The sequence below is a fragment of the Acartia tonsa genome, chromosome 13 (assembly GCF_053477335.1).
Source record: "Acartia tonsa isolate MP-2025a chromosome 13, ASM5347733v1, whole genome shotgun sequence".
NCBI lineage: Eukaryota > Metazoa > Arthropoda > Copepoda > Calanoida > Acartiidae > Acartia > Acartia tonsa.
Genome location: NC_137272.1, coordinates 19,972,464 through 19,994,366, shown reverse-complemented (window position 1 = coordinate 19,994,366; position 21,903 = coordinate 19,972,464). Strand labels below are relative to the sequence as shown.

The following is a 21,903-nucleotide window of genomic DNA, read 5'->3' as shown; positions in this document are numbered from 1 at the left end:
ACTGTGACAAAATGTATTGTTTTTTTTATGAATCTGAAGCAATTCTAAAAATAGTAAAATTCAAATGAACTTTGGTTTTTTTAGATCCCAAAAATAAATCTTTCTTCTATTGTCATATCCTTTTCTCATTTCCCAATATCTTATTTTGTTTTTTATACTGGTTAGAAGGAGAAATGATGAAATATCCTTTTGAGATGTTTTTGTTTATTTTTATGCTTGGCTCCATTATTGCAAGTAAGTATTTTTTGCATTTTTATTAGCGAAACTACACTATAACTCGCAATGTTTGTTTGTCTTTAAGTCAGATTTTGGAGGAAATGAGATTCCAATGACCAATGAGGATCTTACTCTATGACTCCTTCTGTCCCTTTCGCTATTATTATATGGATTTTCATTGATGCTATTGAAGATTCATTTTAAGAACTAATGGACAACTAAGTACTATATATTTAACTAGCGGCTGCGCCTCTAGCATCTATGGGCTTTTTATTCTAAGGGAAATACAGAAAAATAGCTGAAAACAATCCTAAGATTAATAATTCTGAAATAAAATATCCTAAAACCATCCCGGGACTAATATGAAGCTTCATTAAAATAGATAACTCAAACGGTTCAGTAGTTATCGAAATATTTAACGACAGACAACAAAAAAAAACCTTAATACTTTATATATTTACTAGCGGCTTCGCCCCTAGCCTCTAGGGGCTTTTCCCCAAGAGATGATAAGAAAAGTTAAGTAAAATTCGTAAAAAAAACAAAAAAAAAAAAAAAAGGACCAAGGATATCTACTACAAAAAAATGGGAGGGGGGATTTTTTTGTTTTTTGGGGGGTTGGGTGTGTCCTACCTCCCAAGAAAATAGCCTAAAACCACCACAGGACCAGTAGGTATATTCCCTGAAGAGTAGAGCCCATTCGGTTCAGCGGTTACCGAGATCTTAAGCTTCAGACAGACGGACAGACAGACATCGTTCTACTTTGTAGTATAGATATTTTGACCGTCGGTAGGTATGTTTTGAAAGCACTTCAAAACATAAAATTTTTATATAGGTAAGAAATATTACTTTCTCGGCTACTGTTAACAAAGTTTTGGTATTGTCCCTTTCGTAACATCGCACCTTATGGGGCGATTCTTCGTGTTTTTTTTAGTAGCTTTTCTCCTATTTCTAGCCACTGCGGGGGGCTCTAACCCTGCGGGGCCAATTACCTAACCCTGTGGGGCAATCACCTAACCCAATATAACCTAACCTAACATAAAATAACCTATAAAAAGCCATTTTAAAAATACGACGAATCGCCACTTATGGGGCGATGTTACGAAATGGACTATTCCCTTTTTTTAATTTCTCAAAATAATCCTATTAAGAATGAGCATTTACTGTACCTAGATATTTCTGTATTTTGTTTTTAGGTCAATTTCTGTGTATATGTTACTCTGTGTACTACAGTGATCAAATATTTGAGGTTTCACATGAGAAATCTTGTAATTATAAAGCTTCCAAGATATTTTTTAAGGTAGGAATATGTTTGTAATTGCGTAGATATTGTATAAGTATGTGTTCTTTTTATATGATCATTAATACCTACGTTACTCGTTACGTTATTTACCTTATGATAAAGTTTCTGGTAAAAGGATTAATTTTAAATTTAAAAGTACTAACTAACTAAATAATGAAATTATCCTGCTTATAATTAAACTGTAAACTAATGATTAAAGATATTTATTTTTTAAGCTGCACTAAATTTACATATATAAGGTCTCTTCAAAAAGATAATGCATAATGTTTTTTTTATTTTTACATTTTTTTGCAAATACTCTTGATGGGTTGCGACATTATGTTTTTACTATGTTAAATGTGCATTACACTGGTCCCCAATGTTTTATATTCTTGTTTGTTGAAAAACCCTGGGGACCTTTTGTATCTTATGTCATATATTAATTGGGTGGCACAATTTTCATCAAAGTCAAATCTTTCATAGCAATAATTTCAATAATTTCAAGGGTTATTTTGTTTATCATATATTGTGGATGTAATTTGCTTTTTTTTAGGTTCTGTCTTTTGTACTGGGACCTCTTATACCATGTTACGTTCTTGCTAACAAAGCGTATTACCAAGCCAGGTATATCTGTCTTATCTTTTCTATTCTCTATCTATTTATCTATCTATCTGCTTAGCAATCTATGTATATGTTTATATTGGACCTTTGATACCTTGTTGTGTTCTTGCTAACAAAGCTTATTATCAAGCCAGGTATATCTAGATATTAAATCTATCTATCTATTTATCTATCTATCTGCTTAGCAATCTATGTATATGTTTATATTGGACCTTTGATACCTTGTTGTGTTCTTGCTAACAAAGCTTATTATCAAGCCAGGTATATCTAGATATTAAATCTATCTATCTATTTATCTATCTATCTGCTTAGCAATCTATGTATATGTTTATATTGGACCTTTGATACCTTGTTGTGTTCTTGCTAACAAAGCTTATTATCAAGCCAGGTATATCTAGCTACCTAATCTATCTATCTCTATACCTTTTTACAATATATCTGTTTATCTATCTATTTATCTTGAAATCTTGATTCTATGTCATGTTCTAGCTAACAAAGCTTAGTATCAAGCCAGGTATGTTTATATGTCTATTATACCTATCTATTTATCTGTGTATCTATCTATTTATTTTGGAATCGTTATACCATGTGATGTTCTAAACTTCTAGCTAACAAAGCTTATTATCTAGCCAGGTATATCTAATCTCTCTTTATCTATTTCTCTATCTATCTTTTAACCTATCTATGATCTATTCAGTATTTATCTTTTCATCTATCAGCTATCTATCTATCTATGTCTTGTACCTCTTAAATTCTGATATTTCTTAGTTAAATCTAAAATCAAGCCATTCATATCCATCTGATCTATTTATCTTTCAATCATGATTTAATTTGATAATCAGAAATAGAAGTAACTCGGATCAAGTCAAGCTTAGTGTGCCAATGGCAACAAGTAAAACAGAGTGTGCCAATATTCCCCCTAGTCAAGTAGAGTATGCCAATATTCCCCCAAGTAAAACATAGTATGCCAATATTTCATCAAGTAAAGCATAGTATGCCAATAGTTTATCAAACAAAGCAGTATGACAAAAAATAAAAAAAAGATGAATTTAACATATTTTCCGATTTATATTATAATAATTCAACCTACAAATTTACTAATTTATGTACGTAAAATATATAAACTAGCAGTTGCGTCCCTAGCATCTAGGAGCTCTCTATTCAAAGTAGTAGAAAAGTTACGAAAATTAGTCTAAAACCATTAAAATTTCAAATTAAAAGATCTCACTAATCGATGGACTGTTATGGTTCTTCTTTCAATGAAGCTTCTTATTGGTCCTTTAAAATACCATGATTTTGTTACAATAGATTTTCTTTTTAAAACTTAAACGTAAAGGATATTTTCAGCTCTCTCCTTCCTCAAATGCCCCTAGAGACATCGAGGGGGGGGGGGGGTGGAGCCGCTAGTATATATAAATAAATTATTTCAAAATTTTAGAAAAAGCATATCTTAACAAGTAAAGCAGAGTATGCCAATATTACGCCAAGTAAAGCAGAGTGTGCCAATATTCCCCCTAGTCAAGTAGAGTATGCCAATATTCCCCCAAGTCAAGTAGCGTGTGCCAAAACAGGCTATTGGCATACTCAGCTTGACTTGATCCAGTAACTCTTTACTTTTCAACGTCGTCCGAAATCATTCTGTTTTCTGTTCTTAGGTTAGACATTCAGCGGAGAACATTGGAGTCTTATACAACATATTTAAAGGATAAAGAGTGTTCTATACTTGTTGATAATCAATGCAGTCCCTCGATAGATAAAGTAGGATACTTTTAGGCATATCGGCTACCCTATAATTAGAATCCTAACGTCCGTCAGTCCGTATGAGTTAGATAATTAAAGCAAAAAGTGGGAAATATAACGTTTTTAAAGCTATAAATGCAAGATCTGAATTGGTATTAAGCTTTTCTTCAAACTTTTCTTGTTTTTACCAGAAGATTTTTACTTACCCATCTCTTTTGTTTTTCCCCTCATTTTTCTACCTAGTGGTTGGCCTATATTTAGTTTGTTATTACAGCTTCTATCGGACTTAATCCTTCTTTTTAAGATTATAAAGGATGTAATGTTAATTATCTTAATTGAGAATTAACAACTTACTGTCATCGCAAGTAAAGTTTTGATATATATATTTTTTTAATTTAGGATAAGAAGGAAGCGGATTTGAATGAGAAGATAAAAGTTTACAGAAAAATAAGACAGCTACAAGCCAAAGTCGATCTTTACAGGTAAATTTCAGATTTTTATTAAAATGTGGCTTCATTTTTAGTCTGTTTTTCTGATTGTAAGTGTGGCCATTAAATTTAGTATGTTTAAATAGTTCTAATGTTTTAAAAATTTTCAAATTTTAAAAGTTGTCAATATTATATACCATTTGAAATCGTTGCAACTCTGCAATCATTTTTAAGTCATTCTTTTTTTAGCTATTTTGACTTAACTATTCCGATATTTGATGTCATCTAGTTTCATGCGATTTTGCGATTGTTTACCATTTTTGTGATATTCTGATTAAGAAAAAAATAGAAGTTTGCTGGTTTTGCTTTTTGCTTGTATTTGTTGCGCTTCTTTTGGACATAATATTCCTGATTTATTCTAGACAAATCTACGCTTATTATCGAGTTACCTGTGGAGTTATTGAATCAACTTCGATTATTGTCATCCTTGTTCTTCTAATGTTTGTTACAGGTATATATTATCTATCTATAGTTCTGTTGTCTGTCTTTCTGTCTATCTATCTTCTCATTTATTGAATCAACAAAGATTATTGTCATCCTAGTTCTTCAAATTTTTGTTACAGGTATATACAATTCATATTATCTATCTATCTATGCATATGTCTGTCTGTCTTTCCATCTTTCTATATATTTATACACTTAAACATAAAAGAACTAGCGGCTTCGCCCCTAGCCTCTACCACCCCCAAGAAAATAGCTTAAAACCACCACTGATAGGTATATACCCTGAAGAGTAGAATCCGATCGGTTCAGTGGTTACCGAGATCTTAAGGGAGAGACGGACGGACAGACAGACATCGTTCTACTTTGTATTATAGTGTGGTAATCAACACCCAAGTTTATGTATCCCTATCCCTGTTCACATTCCTATACTTCTCTGGCTGAGTCAGACCTCCACTTGTAACCGCCACCATACTCCATCCTGCTGTGTTGAGGGCTAGTTGATTGTTGCAGGCCAAAGAGTGAATACGCTTCCTCCCGTCTGCATTCGGTTAGATACAAGCCTATATGTCTAGGCTGGCGGTATCTATATTTCCCACGTGTTTAAGTACGTCGTTTCTTACCTAACTAAGAAACAGGACGTCCAAGCCTTTAATTGATATCCTAATAAATATATCCTATAATAATAATCCCATTAATCTGCCTATTTCTAACCAGTTTTAATTGTTTAATAAATGTGTATATTTTAGAAATACTTTGTTAGATTATTGATTATTAAATTGTATCGGAGCTACTCTATACTCGTATTCCAGTCTGTCTGTACATCCCCTCATACGTCATTTTGGCGCAGCCGGTAGGATTACTAGCAGAATGAAATAAAGTTAGTTCTATTAGCTTCCGCTAGGATTACCAGTGGAATAAAAAGTCTATATAAAAGTGAATGCACATTATTAATCGAGGCCAGTTACTACCAAAGCAGTTACTACAAACCACATCCTATTTTTTTAGCTGATTTCAGCATTAATTATACTCTAGTAAATATATAAGCTTGTTCTACCCCATAGGTGGAAAAATTAAGTATAAATACTAACAATATCAGAATAATAAACCAGTCATCATTGACCCTCTTTATTATATTAACCATATCTAATAATTTTTGAGCTATAATTTAGCGCTAACCTTAAATTATTTGTATCGTGAATCAGATACTGACTAATGACACTATATTTTGTATAAATACAGATGTAAGTCAAAAAATAAGTCAGTCTGTTTTTAATGTCTTGTTAGTTGCAAGCTGAACACTTATTTTTAAGCTACTTTGTAGCCCTTCAATCTTTTAAAACTTTTTAGTTCAGTTTTATTCCGATAGGTTTCTATCATATATCCAAGTATATAAATAAGGACCCGTATAAAAATTAAGTAGTTTCTTTAGAACTATTAACATTCTCATGCTTATTGAGACATTTCTGGAGCTGAAAAGCGCTTGATAAAAAAACTTAATGAAACCCAGAAAGCTATACAAAATTATTTTAACAATTAACCATATTGTTAAAACATTTCATTATTTAAAAAATTTCGACAGACAACTATACCTGGAACACAGGAAGTCTCTGTGTGAGGATTACCATCGTCTAACCGCTGAGGTGGGGATCTTGGAAAATATGCATCTTAGGCTTCGACTAAAAATATAATTTATTTTATAATGCCTATCTGTGCAAAACTAAAAGTTCTTAATCCCGTGGGGGGGGAATTCCTGCAACACGCTTTAGTGGATACAGGAAACAACTTTAGGTCCCTTATTTCTAGAGAAATCTTAGATGATAATAAAATCACATTCACCCCCGCCAATCTTAGCGCTCTGTCTGTAGATTTAAAACCAGTAAATATCATAGGACATGTAAGTTTAAAATTCAGCTTTGATGGGTCAGATAAAATATTCGAAGAAACGTTTTACATCCCTGAAACGACGTCTAAAATTATAAATCTAGGATATGAATTTCTCAAAGTTAATCGAATTAATTTATTATTAGATAAGTTCTTCTTTGAGCTCCCCACTGGCGAGCAAGTCCCCATAGAAAATTCAACAATTAATATAGTTGAAGAAAGTAAAAACATACCCTTAATTCCTACAAATAATGTTCATACGGAACAAAACTCCCTTATCCCGGGAATAAATTGGAGTAACAAGGGGGGTACTGGGACATTAAAACAAAATAAAACATGCGTAAAATTAGCAAAGAAAACAACATTCTTGCCGGGGGGGAATACAACGGTGATAACAATTCCTATTCATCAGAAAAATAGGAAGCTGTATATATCCCCAAATAATTCTAAAATGACAAGCCATAACGGCTTAATGCTTATGGAGGGTATTTATAATGTAAATGAGAAGGGAGAATGTTGGGTAAATTTTGTTAATTTAGCAGGAAAAAATATTACCTTATTGGATAACGTTAAAGTTGGGTATTGCTTTGAATTCGAATCAGATTCCCCAAATTCCTGCAATAAAAGTATTAATCAAATAAATGAATTATCAGGAACTACACTTCTTAAAAGAATTAAATTCATTAAAGAAAAATTAGATTTAGAAAATAGTGATCTTATCAAAAATAACCCAGGGATGAAGGAAAAGGTAGTAAAATTATGCCTTGATCATTTTGATATATTTTCGGCTGACGATGCCGATATCGGTAACTGTGACCTCTTACAGTATAAAATAGACTTGATCCCCGGGGCTAAACCTATTAAGGCTAGAAACATTCAGTTAAACCCATTATACGAAGCCAAATTAAAAGAACAAATTGAAAATTGGCTAAGGGGGGGCGTCATTGAGGAGGGCTACAGCGAGTGGTCCTCCCCAATCTTTGCGGTAAAGAAAAAACCGACGGCTGGGGGGGAAGGCAAGCTTAGGTTCGTTATCGACTTTCGTGCGCTTAATAGTGTAACACGAAAAATTAATTGGCCCCTTCCCCTGATTTCTAGTAATTTAGAAAAATTAGGCACTGGTAATGTATTTACCACCCTCGATTTGACTAGCGCATTCCATGCGCTAGCCATTTCGAAGGAAAGTAAACACTTGACCGCGTTCACAGCCCTTAACAGGCAGTATCTTTTCAAGAAACTGCCGTTTGGACTGTGTAACGCGCCAAGTGTTTTCTGCCACTTGATGGACAAAGTCCTAACCCTTATCCCTGGCTTATATGAATTTATAATATCTTACCTTGATGATCTTATTATATTCTCAAAGAATGTTGAGGAACATCTGAAACATCTCAGAAAACTCTTCGGAGTCCTAAAAATAGCAAAACTTAAGTTAAATCTAGCCAAATGTAAATTTTTCACATCCGAATGTACATATTTAGGTCATATAGTCAGTTCCCAAGGACTTAAAATGAACCCCGAATATTTAGAACAAATTAAAAATTGGAGCAGGCCCAGGACAGGCAAGGAACTCCAGCGTTTCCTGGGCTTCTCCAATTATTATAGGGCCTATTTCCCATCCTATGCGAAAAATTCTTATACCCTAGATGAACACAGAAACGATAAAATTATCGAATGGACCAATTCCCTATCAAAAGATTGGGAAAATTTCATAAATATGTTCTCAAATTCTATAAGTAAAGGCTACCCCCAGTGGGATAATCCTAACCCCTTTATAGTAGACGTAGATTTTTCTACGAGTTATTTCGCTGGAATTCTCAGTCAAAATCAGGGGGGGGTAGAAAGAATTATTGGAATATGTTCCAAAAAATGTAACGGGGCAGAGAAAAATTACCCAAGTTATAAAGGCGAATTAGCATGTCTAGTATTTGTTCTTAAAACCTTTCTTCATTATTTAAGATTCAGAAACTTTATTGTGCGTACAGATTCGATTTCCTTAGTTCATTACAAAAAATGGCAAAAAGGAACAATAAATGGTGTAACTGTGAGATGGATTTACTTCATCCAAAGTTTTGACTTTACAGTAATTCATCGAAAGGGTAGGGACCATTGTAATGCCGACAATTTATCTAGAGGGCAATTTTTATGCAAAGAACATAAGGAAACCGATTGTGAAAAATGTACTAGCTCATTTACCTTGGATCCTTATGAACAGGATTGCCCATACCAAGACCAGATTTTTGAGTTACATTCGGCTTCGGAAGTCGGTGTGAACAATGTTTGGCAATCTGAAACACAAAAAGATCAAGTATTATCTGAAATTCGTAGGTGGATATTCGAAAAAAAGAAGTTGTCGAGTTTTGAAAAAGCTGAACTAACCGGCCTGAAAGAGGTCCTTTTTAAATTAATAGAACATTTATACGTTATGGAAGGACTTCTAATATTTAGACAACCTCTTAGCAATGGAACATTCATTGAAAGACCCGTCGTACCCATTGGATTATATAATAAGGTTTTTGAATTGGCACATAATAATAGTATAGGTCACAAGGGGGTTAACGAAACAACACGCAAGATAAATGAAAGATTCTTCCTTATAGGAATTAATAAGTTTGTCGAATCACGCATTAAAAATTGTATTACCTGCCTAAGAAAAATAGGGCAGGTACCTAAACACAAGCAACCTATCACCCATTCAGCCATTAGTCACGAGATTTTTGGCCAGGTGTCAGTAGACCTTATCGGTCCTTTAACCCCTAACTATTTTCAAGGACAACATGTCCGTTACATATTTATACTGGTTGACCTATTCTCTAGGTATATTATCGCTCACCCCATCAAGGACGCCACCGTGGAAAGCACGGTGAAGGTCATCCTTGAACAGGTGGTACCCATCTACGGCTTATTTCGGTCATTGAGAAGTGACAGGGGAACAAATTTTACTGGGGAAGTTTTCAAAAAGGTTATGGATGAACTAGGTATCGAAACTAAACTTATTCCCCCAAGAAACCCTAATAGTAACCCATGTGAAAGGCATAATCAAAGCATTTATGCAGGTCTAAGATCCGATGACCGATTTGAAAGTAAAGACTGGGCAAGAAAATTAGCCTTGACCACTTTTGTAATTAACTCTAGTACGTCTAGAAGAACGGGGTATACGCCATATTACCTTATGTTCGGCAGGCAACCAACTCTCAATCTCGATTTCTTTTCTCCAATCTTGCAGAAAAGGCAGGACATTGACTGCAGGTCTTACTTGAACTACCTAAAAAATTTGGAAGAAATTATTGCACAGGTTTCCAAAAAATCTAAGATTTATTTAGAGTTTCAAAATAAATCTAGGAAAGCTTCATCTCCCCTTTTCGTTAACGACGTGGTCTTTGCATTTTTTAACCTAGTCAAAATAGGGGTCAGTAAAAAATTGCAATCTTTCTATGGGGGTCCTTTTATTGTAACAAAAAAATTCTCAGAGGCCCTTTTTGAGCTCAGTCCCTTTGGATCAAATCCAATCAAAACTAACCAAGTTGTTAGTAGAGATAAAATACGGAAAATAGATTCTAAAATAGAATTATTGGGGGAAACACTTTCCTTTAACGTCTTTCCTATTGAGGAAATCGTCCCGTCTGAGGAAATAACCTTAACAATAGATAATACCGGGCAAACCGAAATAAACGATAATAAAGGTATGGAAAATGACGATTTTACCTACCTAGATAACGATGGTGACGATTTTATAGAAGGAAACCCTGAAACTAGTCAGGATTTACCCCAGGGGGAGGTGGATTGTGATGGGGGAGGGGATATAATGGAAAAAAACTCACCATTTGAGTCACAGCCCAAAGACCAAGAACCCCCTGGCGCAGATCGGTCATCCGGTCCTCAAATTCACGTCGAAAATAGTTTCTTGGAAGAAACCGTCCCGTCCGAGGCTTCTTTCTTCGCACAAAGACCCAAACAATCCAGCCCTGAAAAGGTTATTAACGTTAACAAACAAAGCATAGTACCCAAGTATATATTAGAAGAAGAAAGAAAAACTAGGTCACAAGGGGGGGATAACCGCATACATGTCCAAATCGGACTGCATAACCCAATTAAAAGGAAGAAATAAATATGTATATAAATGTATTATATAAAACCAAGGTGGCAAATGTATATAGCTTAATCTACGTATGTATAATAACGAAAATAAACAAAAAAAAAAAAAAATATATGTTAAAACTAACTAATTAACATATTTCAGAGAAAAACGAGAAGCATAAAAATAAAATGCAGCATCATTTGGCAAAGGCACCAGGAGCTCGAGGTAAATTTATTTTGGGATTCTTGGGGCTTTTTATTATTTTGGCAAAATCAAATGCGTCCGAAATAATACAAGTAGATGCGACTCAATGTGTAGCAAACGAAAATCCGCGTTTGAAAATCTCTGAATGCGCTGCGTTTCTTAATATTACTAATATTGAACAAAAACAATTTCACCTGCTGCAAAAGGTTGAAAGAAAAATTATACCTGGAATTCGTTGTCACCTCCGAACCAGTACTCATTACTGGTATTGTGGCAGATATAGCCACATACATCTCGCTGCTCCAGCACTTGTAGAGATACCGAACCTCGTAACTTATGAAGACTGTTACACCATGTCCAAAACTAAAATATTTAACTTTGAAGGGAAATCAGTCTCAGTGTATGAACACCAGATGTCATACACGCGTTTCCTGGTAAACGGGACACTTACTTACCCCAACAACATCCTTAACGGCATCGACCCCGCCTGCGAGGGGAATGGCGTAAACATTAACGGCATTTTTATCCCTGGGACATTTGAGGAAAAACAAGTAGGGGTCCAGGCTGAGCCTGTTGAATTATTACAAACAAAAGCGGGCTGTTACCTGGGCAGTCACTGGGTGGGAAACAATTGTTTAGATCACAATCTGAGAATAGGCTACGATAGAATTATCTCAGATGATAAAACTGATAGCGCACAAAAATTCACTTCTCCTTGGCGAACGGTAGACATCTTTAATATTTCATTGTTTACATTTGAAGGAGAACAGGGTGCCCAAAAATATCTAGTGATCGATCCCCAAATTACTCTAGCACTAGAACTTAGAGATAAAAAACATTTTGAAAGTCTAATTCCCGAATTATTTTATTACAAAACTAATATTGACAACTTAATGGTATGGTTCACAAATTCTATAAAACCATATTTCCCACTCTTAAATGCTAAAGAAAAAGATGACATGTTACCACTAGAGATTTTCTATTCCTACCAACAATATAACAAATTAATTGTCCCCGAAACTCGCTGTTTACAGAACCATTTTCTGTCTAAAAGCAGTATTCAGACTCATCGTAAAAAACTAGTTAGGGCGCTCGGTGAGCTGGATTTAGTAATACAGTGCGATAGTCTTAAAATTAATGTTTCTTTGGGAGAAAATTTACCCTGTTTTGTGGATCATTTTTCGGTTTCAATCAATAATAAGACTATGGGAATATCACCATTTTCACGCAGATTGGTTAATACCACCCATTTAACCCCGACTAAATGTGCCGAAAATCCAATTTTCTTACATTTGTACCAAGGAAAATTCCTTGGTAATCAAGGGCAGGGTATGCAAATACTAAATGTAAATCAATATCTTATGGATAAACCGATTAGCTTATTTCTATATCATTCTTGGCAAAGCCTAGAAAAAACTAATTTCTCAGAAAGTGCCGAGGAATTATACCTCAGCCAACTTGCCGCAGACTCCAATAATTTTGAAGTAAAAATAACTGACTCCTGGTTTATTCAAACGTATCATAAGGTGGTTGATTTCCTATCCAGTACTTGGTATCATATAGTACTTGTAGTAGCAGCCATCCTTACGGGAATAGGGTCGTTATTATGCGTCGCTTTTATAATTTACATATTAGCCTGCACCAAAATTCACGCGTACAAAGAAGGAGGTACGAGTGAAACACACGAATTGCGGGATTTTACAAATAATGGGGAAAACTAATCCCCTCAAAAACGGACGACCTGTATCAAGCATATATACCTATAAAATTGTCGTCCCTAAAGGTCGTCTTTGTAAAAATATTTCCTTATTCGGTATAAGGAATTAATGACCCTTAATTTTAAGTTTATTATTTTTGTTTTAGGATATCCCAGGCGGAATTTTTCAAGGGGTTTTCACCACTCCCATGGGGCCGGTCACTCTTCATACCGTCGAGAATATGAAGAGGCACCCTTTTACAATGAAGAGGACTATTACTATGACAGCAATAATGGCTATCCCCAGGGCGGCCCTGAGGAAGCCTACTATGAACCTGATGAAAACAGGTATCAGCCGCGTGTAAAACCGCCGCGCAACCCTGAAAACCTCAGTGAACTGCAATGTGTCTCAAAGTCAATCCACGTTTACCGCACCGCGAGAAAAGATGTTCCAAAGGAACTCCTAGACTTGCAAGAAAAATTGCGGCAGGCTAAAAACTTAGAAGCCAACGAATATTCCGATAAAGCCAGGCCTAGAACCAGGCCTCTAATGGAACAAATTAGGGGAGGGGAACCGCAAAAAAATCGGGTGGAATCGCCGCCAAAACGTAGTGCCTCACCTGAATTGGAGGTAGTCGCCGTAAAATCTGCCCCAAAAGCGGTAGAAAAACGTCCGCCAACACCAACAGGCAGCGGCGGCCCAGTAGCCAAAAAGGCTAAGGTGGAAATTCAACCGCCTCCATTACCCCCTAAAAAGAAAGAGACATTAGCAGAAAACAAAAGTGAGCCTAAGGCTTTTTGGGTGACCGCTGAGGAATGGAAAAAAGTCCTATCCTCCACTGTAAAAGAAGCAATGGAGGAAGCTCTTCTCCCCTTCCAGAGAAGTCTGGAAACTAAAATTGCTAGCAATGCTTCATTTGTTGAGAAAGCATATATACAACATGGCAAGCGCCTTATTGAAATTTCCGCAGAATTACTGCGGAACCGCAAAACTTTGCGCGACAAAATTCGCACCGTCTCTGAGGACTCGACCGTTGAGTTAAAATCACGAATGACCACGGTTATTGAGGCCACTAGTCGACTGTTGGACCAAAACTCTGACAGGGTAATTAAATATATTAATACTCGTTGTAATGTAATGAATGTACCTGGGCAGAATGTGGCACCCATAGAGGCATCTCTTCCCGCTGGGGACGTACCCCGGCCAGATGATGATGGAGTTGAGCTGATCTCCCATTATGGCGGTTCTGAGTGCTCTGATGAGTACAGGCCCACCGATAGAGAAGGCAATCCAGAGGTCCTGGATCCTGCAGAGGAAAACAGTGACACAGAGCTCGATGCTCAAATCAGTGAGCTCTTTCCATCTGGAATTGATCTGCCTGTTAATCCGCAGGCTGGCGCTGCCTCTGAAGATCCAGTAGCCACGGCTCCCTGTGAGGGCATGTTAGCCCTCCAGAATGCTGTTGCTCCAGAGCCTCCAGCAGCTCCAGAAAATCCTACTCCCGCTGAACCCAATCCTGTGGATATCGTAGAGAGGGCTATGGCCGCAATCGAAGAACCTGCGAGTACCACATCAACCCGCAGAAGCCGGCGTGCAGGTCAACTGTGAGGGAATATTTCATATTCCCTCAGAGGGGGCAAGTGTGGTAATCAACACCCAAGTTTATGTATCCCTATCCCTGTTCACATTCCTATACTTCTCTGGCTGAGTCAGACCTCCACTTGTAACCGCCACCATACTCCATCCTGCTGTGTTGAGGGCTAGTTGATTGTTGCAGGCCAAAGAGTGAATACGCTTCCTCCCGTCTGCATTCGGTTAGATACAAGCCTATATGTCTAGGCTGGCGGTATCTATATTTCCCACGTGTTTAAGTACGTCGTTTCTTACCTAACTAAGAAACAGGACGTCCAAGCCTTTAATTGATATCCTAATAAATATATCCTATAATAATAATCCCATTAATCTGCCTATTTCTAACCAGTTTTAATTGTTTAATAAATGTGTATTTTTTAGAAATACTTTGTTAGATTATTGATTATTAAATTGTATCGGAGCTACTCTATACTCGTATTCCAGTCTGTCTGTACATCCCCTCATACGTCAATAGATATTGTCCAACTTGTTATATACGTAGTACCCACATTCACACGCATCATAAATTTATCCATCAATCAATCATTTTTTATATTTCCTCTATCTATCCATCAATCTATCTATGTATTTATAGTCCACATAGAATGAATAACAAAGATTATTTTTTAAAAACTTCATGTTTCATGCAGTATGGCAATCTTCAGTTACAATTATTATCGTTTAATTATTATCTCCATATGTTTAGGTCGAAAAGGACGAGAAATCCACTTAATAACAGGTGTAGAACACAGACTTAGAACATTTTTTGGCATCACCACGTACACGGGATCATTTTTGGATGAACTCAATCTTGTTAGAGATTTTGTCATTGGTAAGTTATTTCTAAAAGCGAAGCTTTTCTATGATTTTTGCCTGTATGCCCTAACGTGCGTACTTAACGGTTAGCTCTTCTTGTTAATTTAGGCATGCTAGATTTGTCCGTTCGATTTTAAACTTTGGATGATGACTGTAACAGTTAGGTACAATTTATAATCGTTACCAGAAAGTTTTAAGTTTTGAGACTGTACAAGTGTTCAGGTTCGTTTTTCTACAGTTTAGTTCAGAACCTCGCTGTTATGAATGTTGTCATCCTTGTTGAGTTAAAGTACACTTTCCTCCTAAAGAAATTAGCTACAAACGGCAGAACGAGTTTATAAAGAAGTAGGGGAATTATCGTTATCAGTCCATTTTCATTCGTATATTCTACAGATCAATTCTCAATTTTATCTAACAATAAGATATACCATCAATATGTTTGATTTAAAGTATCTATTTCTAGGGTCATCTTTAGCCTACAGTTTTGGGATGGTTACTACAGCCCTCATAGCGTACTGGTACCAGGTAAAGATAAGTTACCGTTATCAAGGGGGGGGGGGAGTTCTGACACTTTTGCGTAAACGGTGATTATAGGCTTTGTCTTTGGACTGAGAATATAGGTTATTAGGGATAAAATCATTCTTATATGATGAATTTCCCCCAGATTTAAGATTTTTTGGATAGGCCTCCAGGTTCCGGAGCTCCAGGCTTCCAGGTTGTCTCTCTACAGGTAAAAATGAAAAGAAGGTAAAAATGAAAAGAGTTAGATGTCAGCTTATGAGACAAAATATGTATGTTTTTTCTTCAAATATGTGAATAACAATCAAAAAGAAGTATATTTTGTTTTATAAGTTAACTTCTAACTCTTCAAAAAAAAATCTTATTTTTAATTTTTACCTGTACAGAGACCACCTGGAGGCCTGGAGCTCCGGAACCTGGAGGCCTATCCAAAAAATCTTAAAACTGGGGGAAATTCATCATATAAGAATGATTTTATCCCTAATAGCCTATCCTCTCAGTTCAAAGACAAAGCCAATAATCACTGTTTACGCAAAAGTGTCAGAACTTCCCCCTCCCCCTTTTATATGGGACCTACAGAGAAAACTAACACTAACTATTGGGATAAAACTTTGTGGTTTTCTTTATATTATCGCAAGAAATTATGCTGTGATAGAATGACGATACTTTGGACGATTAGGCACTATTGTGAGTTCTTCGATATTAAGTATCCCGTATACAAGAAACGACATCAAAATAAATATTCTGTTCCTTTCATGTTAAAAGTGCAGTCACTTTTTGTTTGTCAATGTACGTTTGTTCGTCTAATTTTTTATGTTTAGGCCAAGAACGAGTGCGTGTCATTGGGTGGATGGATAATTCTATTTGCCTACTATGCTTCTATGATCTTTAATAGGTAGGTATTTTAGGAATAAATGTTTAAGTATAGATGTATAATCCAGACAGTTACCTGGCCCAAGTGGTAGAAATTCTTTTCGTATGCTAGCAAATTGCTTTTTATTTCTTTGTAGGGACTGGGCTTTGTTTATATTTCTGATTTCAAAGACCCTAAGACAAAAAATCGGGACAGGGTCCCCACCAGATGGGCAAAGTTACATTTAATTCATGCCCCCTCTATTCTTTTACCTTAATATTATAGGTAACACACAATTATTTTATCCCGTGAGAAGAAAATTAGCCGAGTTTATAAAGTATCTGAGACCCTTGCATTTTTGAGGAGTATGAATGATGTATCACTTATTTTTTAAATTATTGGTCTTTCCCTTAAAGAGAGCATAATGAGTACGGAAACCTTACTCTCCCCTTTTTGAATTGAAGAGTAGACTCCGATCGGTTCAGTGGTTACCAAGATCGTAAGCTTTAGACGGACGGACGGACGGACAGACAGACATCAAGCTACTTTGTATTATAGATATATATATTTGGTAATAATTAAGAACAGTTTGACTTAATAAATGCATTTGACTTAACGGTAGCACACAACTTTATGGAAATTACGCGAAAAAAATAACCCCCTTTTAATAATATTACTTAAATTACTTTAGATTGACAACGTTCATCTCAATTTTTTCTGTTACACAACCTTTACAGTATGATAATGGATTTCAGGTAACAGATACATTCATTTGTTTCCAGTATCGCGTCGAAACCGATAAATATACGGGCGATTAGAACCGGTTTCCAGCCATACTGAAAATTATGTATAGCATCGTATAACATCCAGTTTTCTATGAATATAAAAATGTACAATCACAAGAATAAAACCAGTTTTTAGCCCGTGCCTGCGGCATCTCGGGTGTAAAAAAAACTGGTTTTAATCTTACAGTTTTATATATTTTTATCCGCGGAAAGCTGTTTACAATATGATGCGATAAATAGCTATTCTGTGCACAGCATAAAACATTTTTTCTAGGGATTGTAGGATTATTTTTATAACAGAAACTTAAAAGCTAACTTAACTCTTATTAAAAGCGGATCGCCAACAAACTTTCTTACGAAATCATTTTTTATGTTTATTTTATGTTAAATCAAGTACATATAAAAGTCTGCAGGGTTTAAGCTCCTTTGAGTGACTTAGAAACATGATTTGTATCTTGCATGGCAGCTGAGTAATTCCTATTTTTGATAAAAAAAATTTCACAAACGGACGTATGGACGAATATACCTAAGTTTGATGTAAGTTACGCTACTACAATATTTTATTTGTTTAGGAACCAAAGATAAATTTGCTTGGGGGAGTAGTAATCTTCACGTTTATAGTAGTAGGTAAAAAAAGTTTTTATATATTCTAATATAAATACGCATGTAGACATCCATAAAAGCGAAGTTCTAAAACTGTATGACAAACGAACATTAACATTGTAGAGTGTCAGAACTAAATAACCAGAATAAAAATGTATAAGTCGAATCAAAATTGTAAGTAATTTTTTGCAAAACTGCTTAGATACAGGATATTGTTTAAGGACATACTTACATTTTTAGGACTTGATAATAGAGATGCTTCACTTATAACATTGTAACTTGTTATCATGTTATTCAACTGATGAGAAAGTTGGATTTGGAAGATTTTTTTTCATTTTCAGGACATTTAGTATTAACCTTTTGGTACAAACATCAATACAGCTTTAATTGGGGGGTAAGTATTTTTAAATATTTTTAATTTTTAATATAAAACCTCTGCGAGGAAGGGAACTTTTGGCATGCCATGCGTTGTCTAATTTTTTTCTTAAATAATATTAATCTATAGAAGATTAAATCTGTTTTTACAATCGTCCATTGTCTTTATCTTTTAAGATACCCCAGAAGACTTATTTTACAATCTGTTGGTTGTTAGTTCATTTATTACTATTTGTGTTACGCACTAATTAATCAAGAAAGTCTATACCTACACACAAACGTTACGGATTTTATCGATGTTAAAGGGGGGGGGGATGTGGTGACTCGTCACACGACATACCAGCAATTTTATTTTGGGTGCTACTCCCTTAGTTTTAGAGATAATTGGGTGAAATCTTTTTGGTTGTGTCACTAATTACCCCAAGTTTTAGTATCTTTTTTAAAAAACGGCGGCGAGACCGCCCTCTGCCGCCGCCAACAAAAAAATAAAATTGCTGGTATGTCGTGTGACGAGTCACCACATTCCCCCCTTTTCGCTTAAAAGTACCTATTTACTTTTTGCTTAACAATTTTAAAACTTCATGGTAGAAAATTATGCATTTCAGGATGGTAAGTTGATGGACCGCTGGATTAACGTGCTAGTCAACGCCATAGCAGTTGTTCCCTTCGTGGTAAGATCATGATTTTAATAAAGAGGCTTTATACTTATAGCGTTCTTTAGACTTTCTTTCAAGACCTCTAAGGGCACTTTAATCCACCCTAAATTTTAGTTCTAAAAGGAATTAGATGTTCTTGAGACTATGTTCCATAGAAGGATGTAGCTAACTTACCCCCCACTGGAATATGTAATATGCCTCTCTGCACTGTTAGAAAAGGAGAACCTTATCAGTTGTGCGGTTAGCAGAATCTGTCTGTTTGTGCAGATATACATCCTGGCTATTTTATGTATTGTCTATTAAACTATGTTGAGTGATGTTTGTATGTCTGTCCTATTATTTCTCTAACCAATATAAGCCGTCAAGTGTGTGCTTCTCAGTGAATATTTATAATGTTCTTGTTCTATCTTTAAGGCTTTTATTTTTTTTATTTTAGATTATATCAATCCAAAAACATATTTTTTAAAACTTTTATAAATAAAAAGCTCGCAAGATTAAAAAACATGTTAGAATCAATATCAAAATTTTTTAATGTTTTTTTTTTAAATTTAGGTGAATATAGATCCATTGAAAGAACTGAAAGAAAATGAAAAAGACTTCAGTTTTTCACCGGAAAAGAAAAAGAACAAAAAGGTAATATTATTATCTGTTCAGATAGGTACAATTATGATAAACAATATTATCCTGTAGATTAAAAGTAATGGTGGAAAAGTTTGGACACTGCTAGTTTGCTTAAATATTCAAGATTTATTGAAAGTTCTTAATGTTTTTAACCAATAATTTAGAAAATTAGTTTATAAAATTTGTTACTAGTAGAATTTACATTCCAATGTCCCCTCCCAACCTGCTAAATTTGGTCAAAGGTCGTGCAATAAAATGTTAATTTTCAGGATTCGTTAAAACGGCGGCAGTCCTTATTGAAGCTGAACTCCATTGTTGAATCTCAAAGAACTCAACAAAGGTAAAACGAGTCAATAATGGCAGTGATATAGAAACTAAAGAATGGCATTTTTAAATTATCCTTTTTATTAAAAAATACAATTTTGAATTTTCGTTTATATTTAATCAGTAGCACATCTATTTATTCGTTGTTTTAAAATTCTTACAAAAAAGTTTTATTATATATAGGGGGGGGGGGCGGATGTGCCAATTTTTTAAACCAAAAGTAAGCCGCTCCCGCCGAAAACCGCCTTTTCCCGCCGAAATATTTTTTTAAAAATATTTTTTTCACCAAATTGGACAGTTCTCAATCATCTGAGATTTTTTTTCTCATAAAAATTTCCCTTATATTTTCATGTGGCACTTGTAATATTTTAAAAATGTCAATATTAAAAAAAATGTGTTAGGTGTAAAATCATACAAGTGTCAAGTGAAAATATAAGGGAAATTTTTATGAAAAAATAAATTATCTCAAATGATTGAAAATTTTCAAAAGGCAAAAAAAATTCGGCGGGAAACAGCGGTTTTCGGCGGGAGCGGCGGTTCCGTCGCCGTTTCTTCACAGTTCCATATTGTTCTCCACAAAAGCAACTGCTGTGCTGAATTTTAGAGCTGTAACTCTTTTATGGGCTGAGATCATGCACGTTTTACTTTTGGTTTCAAAAAAAGGCACATCCACCCACCTCCCTCTTTAAAACTTTAATTTCAGAGTTTTGGATGGAGGTTAATTACATGATTAATTTTAGTAATGTATGGGATCTGTTAATACCAAATATGAATCAGTTTACTGCCCCATTCCTGTATGATGATCTTAGGAAAGTTTAATTCATTCAAAAATGAAAACAAGAACGATTAAATCATAAAGAAGTGTAGTAACTACAAATTAATATTAAAAGTCATAGCAATTTACACAATATCTACATATGCTGCAAGTGATTTGTTTAAGAATTTTTGTAATGCATGTAGAATATTTGTTTGTTTATTTTGTTCGTAACTTTATTGGACAATTATTTTTTTTGGCTGCTATTAAGGATAGATAGATGAATTTAAATGAGAAGATTCAGACTTTATGTTTTTTTGTCCTATTGGTCTGTCGGTTATGTTCTTGAGGACATGTAACTGCTATGACATGACTTTCTTGAGAAGTTCATCTTAACTAGATAGCTTCTACTCTGTAACTTATTCTGTCCGTCTGTTTGGCTATTCTTAATATTTGATTGATGTTTTTTCTTCTTTAAATTCTAATCTTCTCTTTTTATGGATGTTGTAATCCTTCCTATTATACCAACTACCACATAGAGTGATCAACACAGTTTATTAAAACATATTATTCAATTGGTTATAAATAAAAAGACATGATATTTGATACTAGGTGGGGGGGGGGGGGGGTTGGAGGTTGATATTACATAAGAAGAAAAAGGGGGAGGTGGTGAGGTATTTAAATTTAGGCTTTTAAGTTATGACTATTTTTTTATAACGCTTAAAAGGCAATAGGTATGTACTTTAAAGTAATGAATATCATGCATGATGATTTTTTTGTCCTTTATAAGATCTCGCTTATTGATGAACCTAACGAGTTCTATTATGGACCTTTCACATAGGTCCCCCTTCTAATCCAAAACCTCTAGATGCAAGGAGCACAGCAACTAGTGTTTTAAATATTGAATGAAACTAAATGACGGAAACAGGAAAGAGGTGAGGGACCAATGGTGGAGGAATCCGAGGAAAAATCTTCTAGCTGATGACGTCATTAATAATATAAGGTATATTCAGATAAAGGTTGTGTAATCAACTGTTGGGGAAAAAAAGTGAATTTCAGGTCTGCTTTTCACGATAGACTTCTGGAATTTGTTGTGAAGATTTTCTATACCATTGAGCATCTATTATATAATTCACTAGGTTCGTCTGTCTGTCGGTTATGCTATAAAAGACCAATACATATATTATACAAAAAGACTTCGATTTTACTGGATAGTTTTTTTATGACACTGAATATCTATTCAATTTATTTAAAATTTTATGCTTCGGTTGCGCTGGTTTTTAAAGTAATCCTTTAGTTATAGCTGGAATTTGTTTTCCA

At 34.9% G+C, this 21,903-nt stretch overlaps 2 protein-coding genes across 3 annotated transcripts in view; one reads left to right on the top strand and one right to left on the bottom strand.

Annotated features, from left to right (window-relative positions):
• The first annotated feature begins 125 nt into the window (after positions 1-125).
• The window catches only part of LOC145303882 (uncharacterized), a 31,947-nt gene continuing 10,169 nt past the window's right edge, over positions 126-21,903 (top strand). The window contains exons 1-17 of one of the 2 annotated variants that reach the window (XM_080145536.1): positions 126-234; positions 1,410-1,513; positions 2,049-2,119; positions 3,772-3,874; positions 4,256-4,338; positions 4,707-4,795; positions 14,984-15,109; positions 15,557-15,618; positions 16,434-16,507; positions 17,157-17,220; positions 17,823-17,877; positions 18,195-18,247; positions 18,834-18,899; positions 19,437-19,517; positions 19,775-19,845; positions 20,570-20,643; positions 21,517-21,586. In XM_080145536.1, the coding sequence (XP_080001662.1) occupies positions 174-234; positions 1,410-1,513; positions 2,049-2,119; positions 3,772-3,874; positions 4,256-4,338; positions 4,707-4,795; positions 14,984-15,109; positions 15,557-15,618; positions 16,434-16,507; positions 17,157-17,220; positions 17,823-17,877; positions 18,195-18,247; positions 18,834-18,899; positions 19,437-19,517; positions 19,775-19,845; positions 20,570-20,643; positions 21,517-21,586 (1,307 nt within the window). In that variant the 5' untranslated portion in view covers positions 126-173. Of the gene's footprint in view, positions 235-1,409; positions 1,514-2,048; positions 2,120-2,591; positions 2,631-3,771; positions 3,875-4,255; positions 4,339-4,706; positions 4,796-14,983; positions 15,110-15,556; positions 15,619-16,433; positions 16,508-17,156; positions 17,221-17,822; positions 17,878-18,194; positions 18,248-18,833; positions 18,900-19,436; positions 19,518-19,774; positions 19,846-20,569; positions 20,644-21,516; positions 21,587-21,903 lie in introns of those variants that run through there. The other variant, XM_080145537.1, reaches the window with a different exon arrangement.
• LOC145303883 (uncharacterized) lies at positions 6,860-10,786 on the bottom strand. The gene is made up of 4 exons (XM_080145539.1): positions 10,488-10,786; positions 9,836-9,931; positions 8,863-8,954; positions 6,860-8,077 (listed from the first exon to the last, which is right to left on the bottom strand). The coding sequence occupies exons 1-4, from the start codon at positions 10,536-10,538 to the stop codon at positions 8,002-8,004; spliced, it is 315 nt and encodes a 104-aa protein (XP_080001665.1). The 5' UTR covers positions 10,539-10,786; the 3' UTR covers positions 6,860-8,001.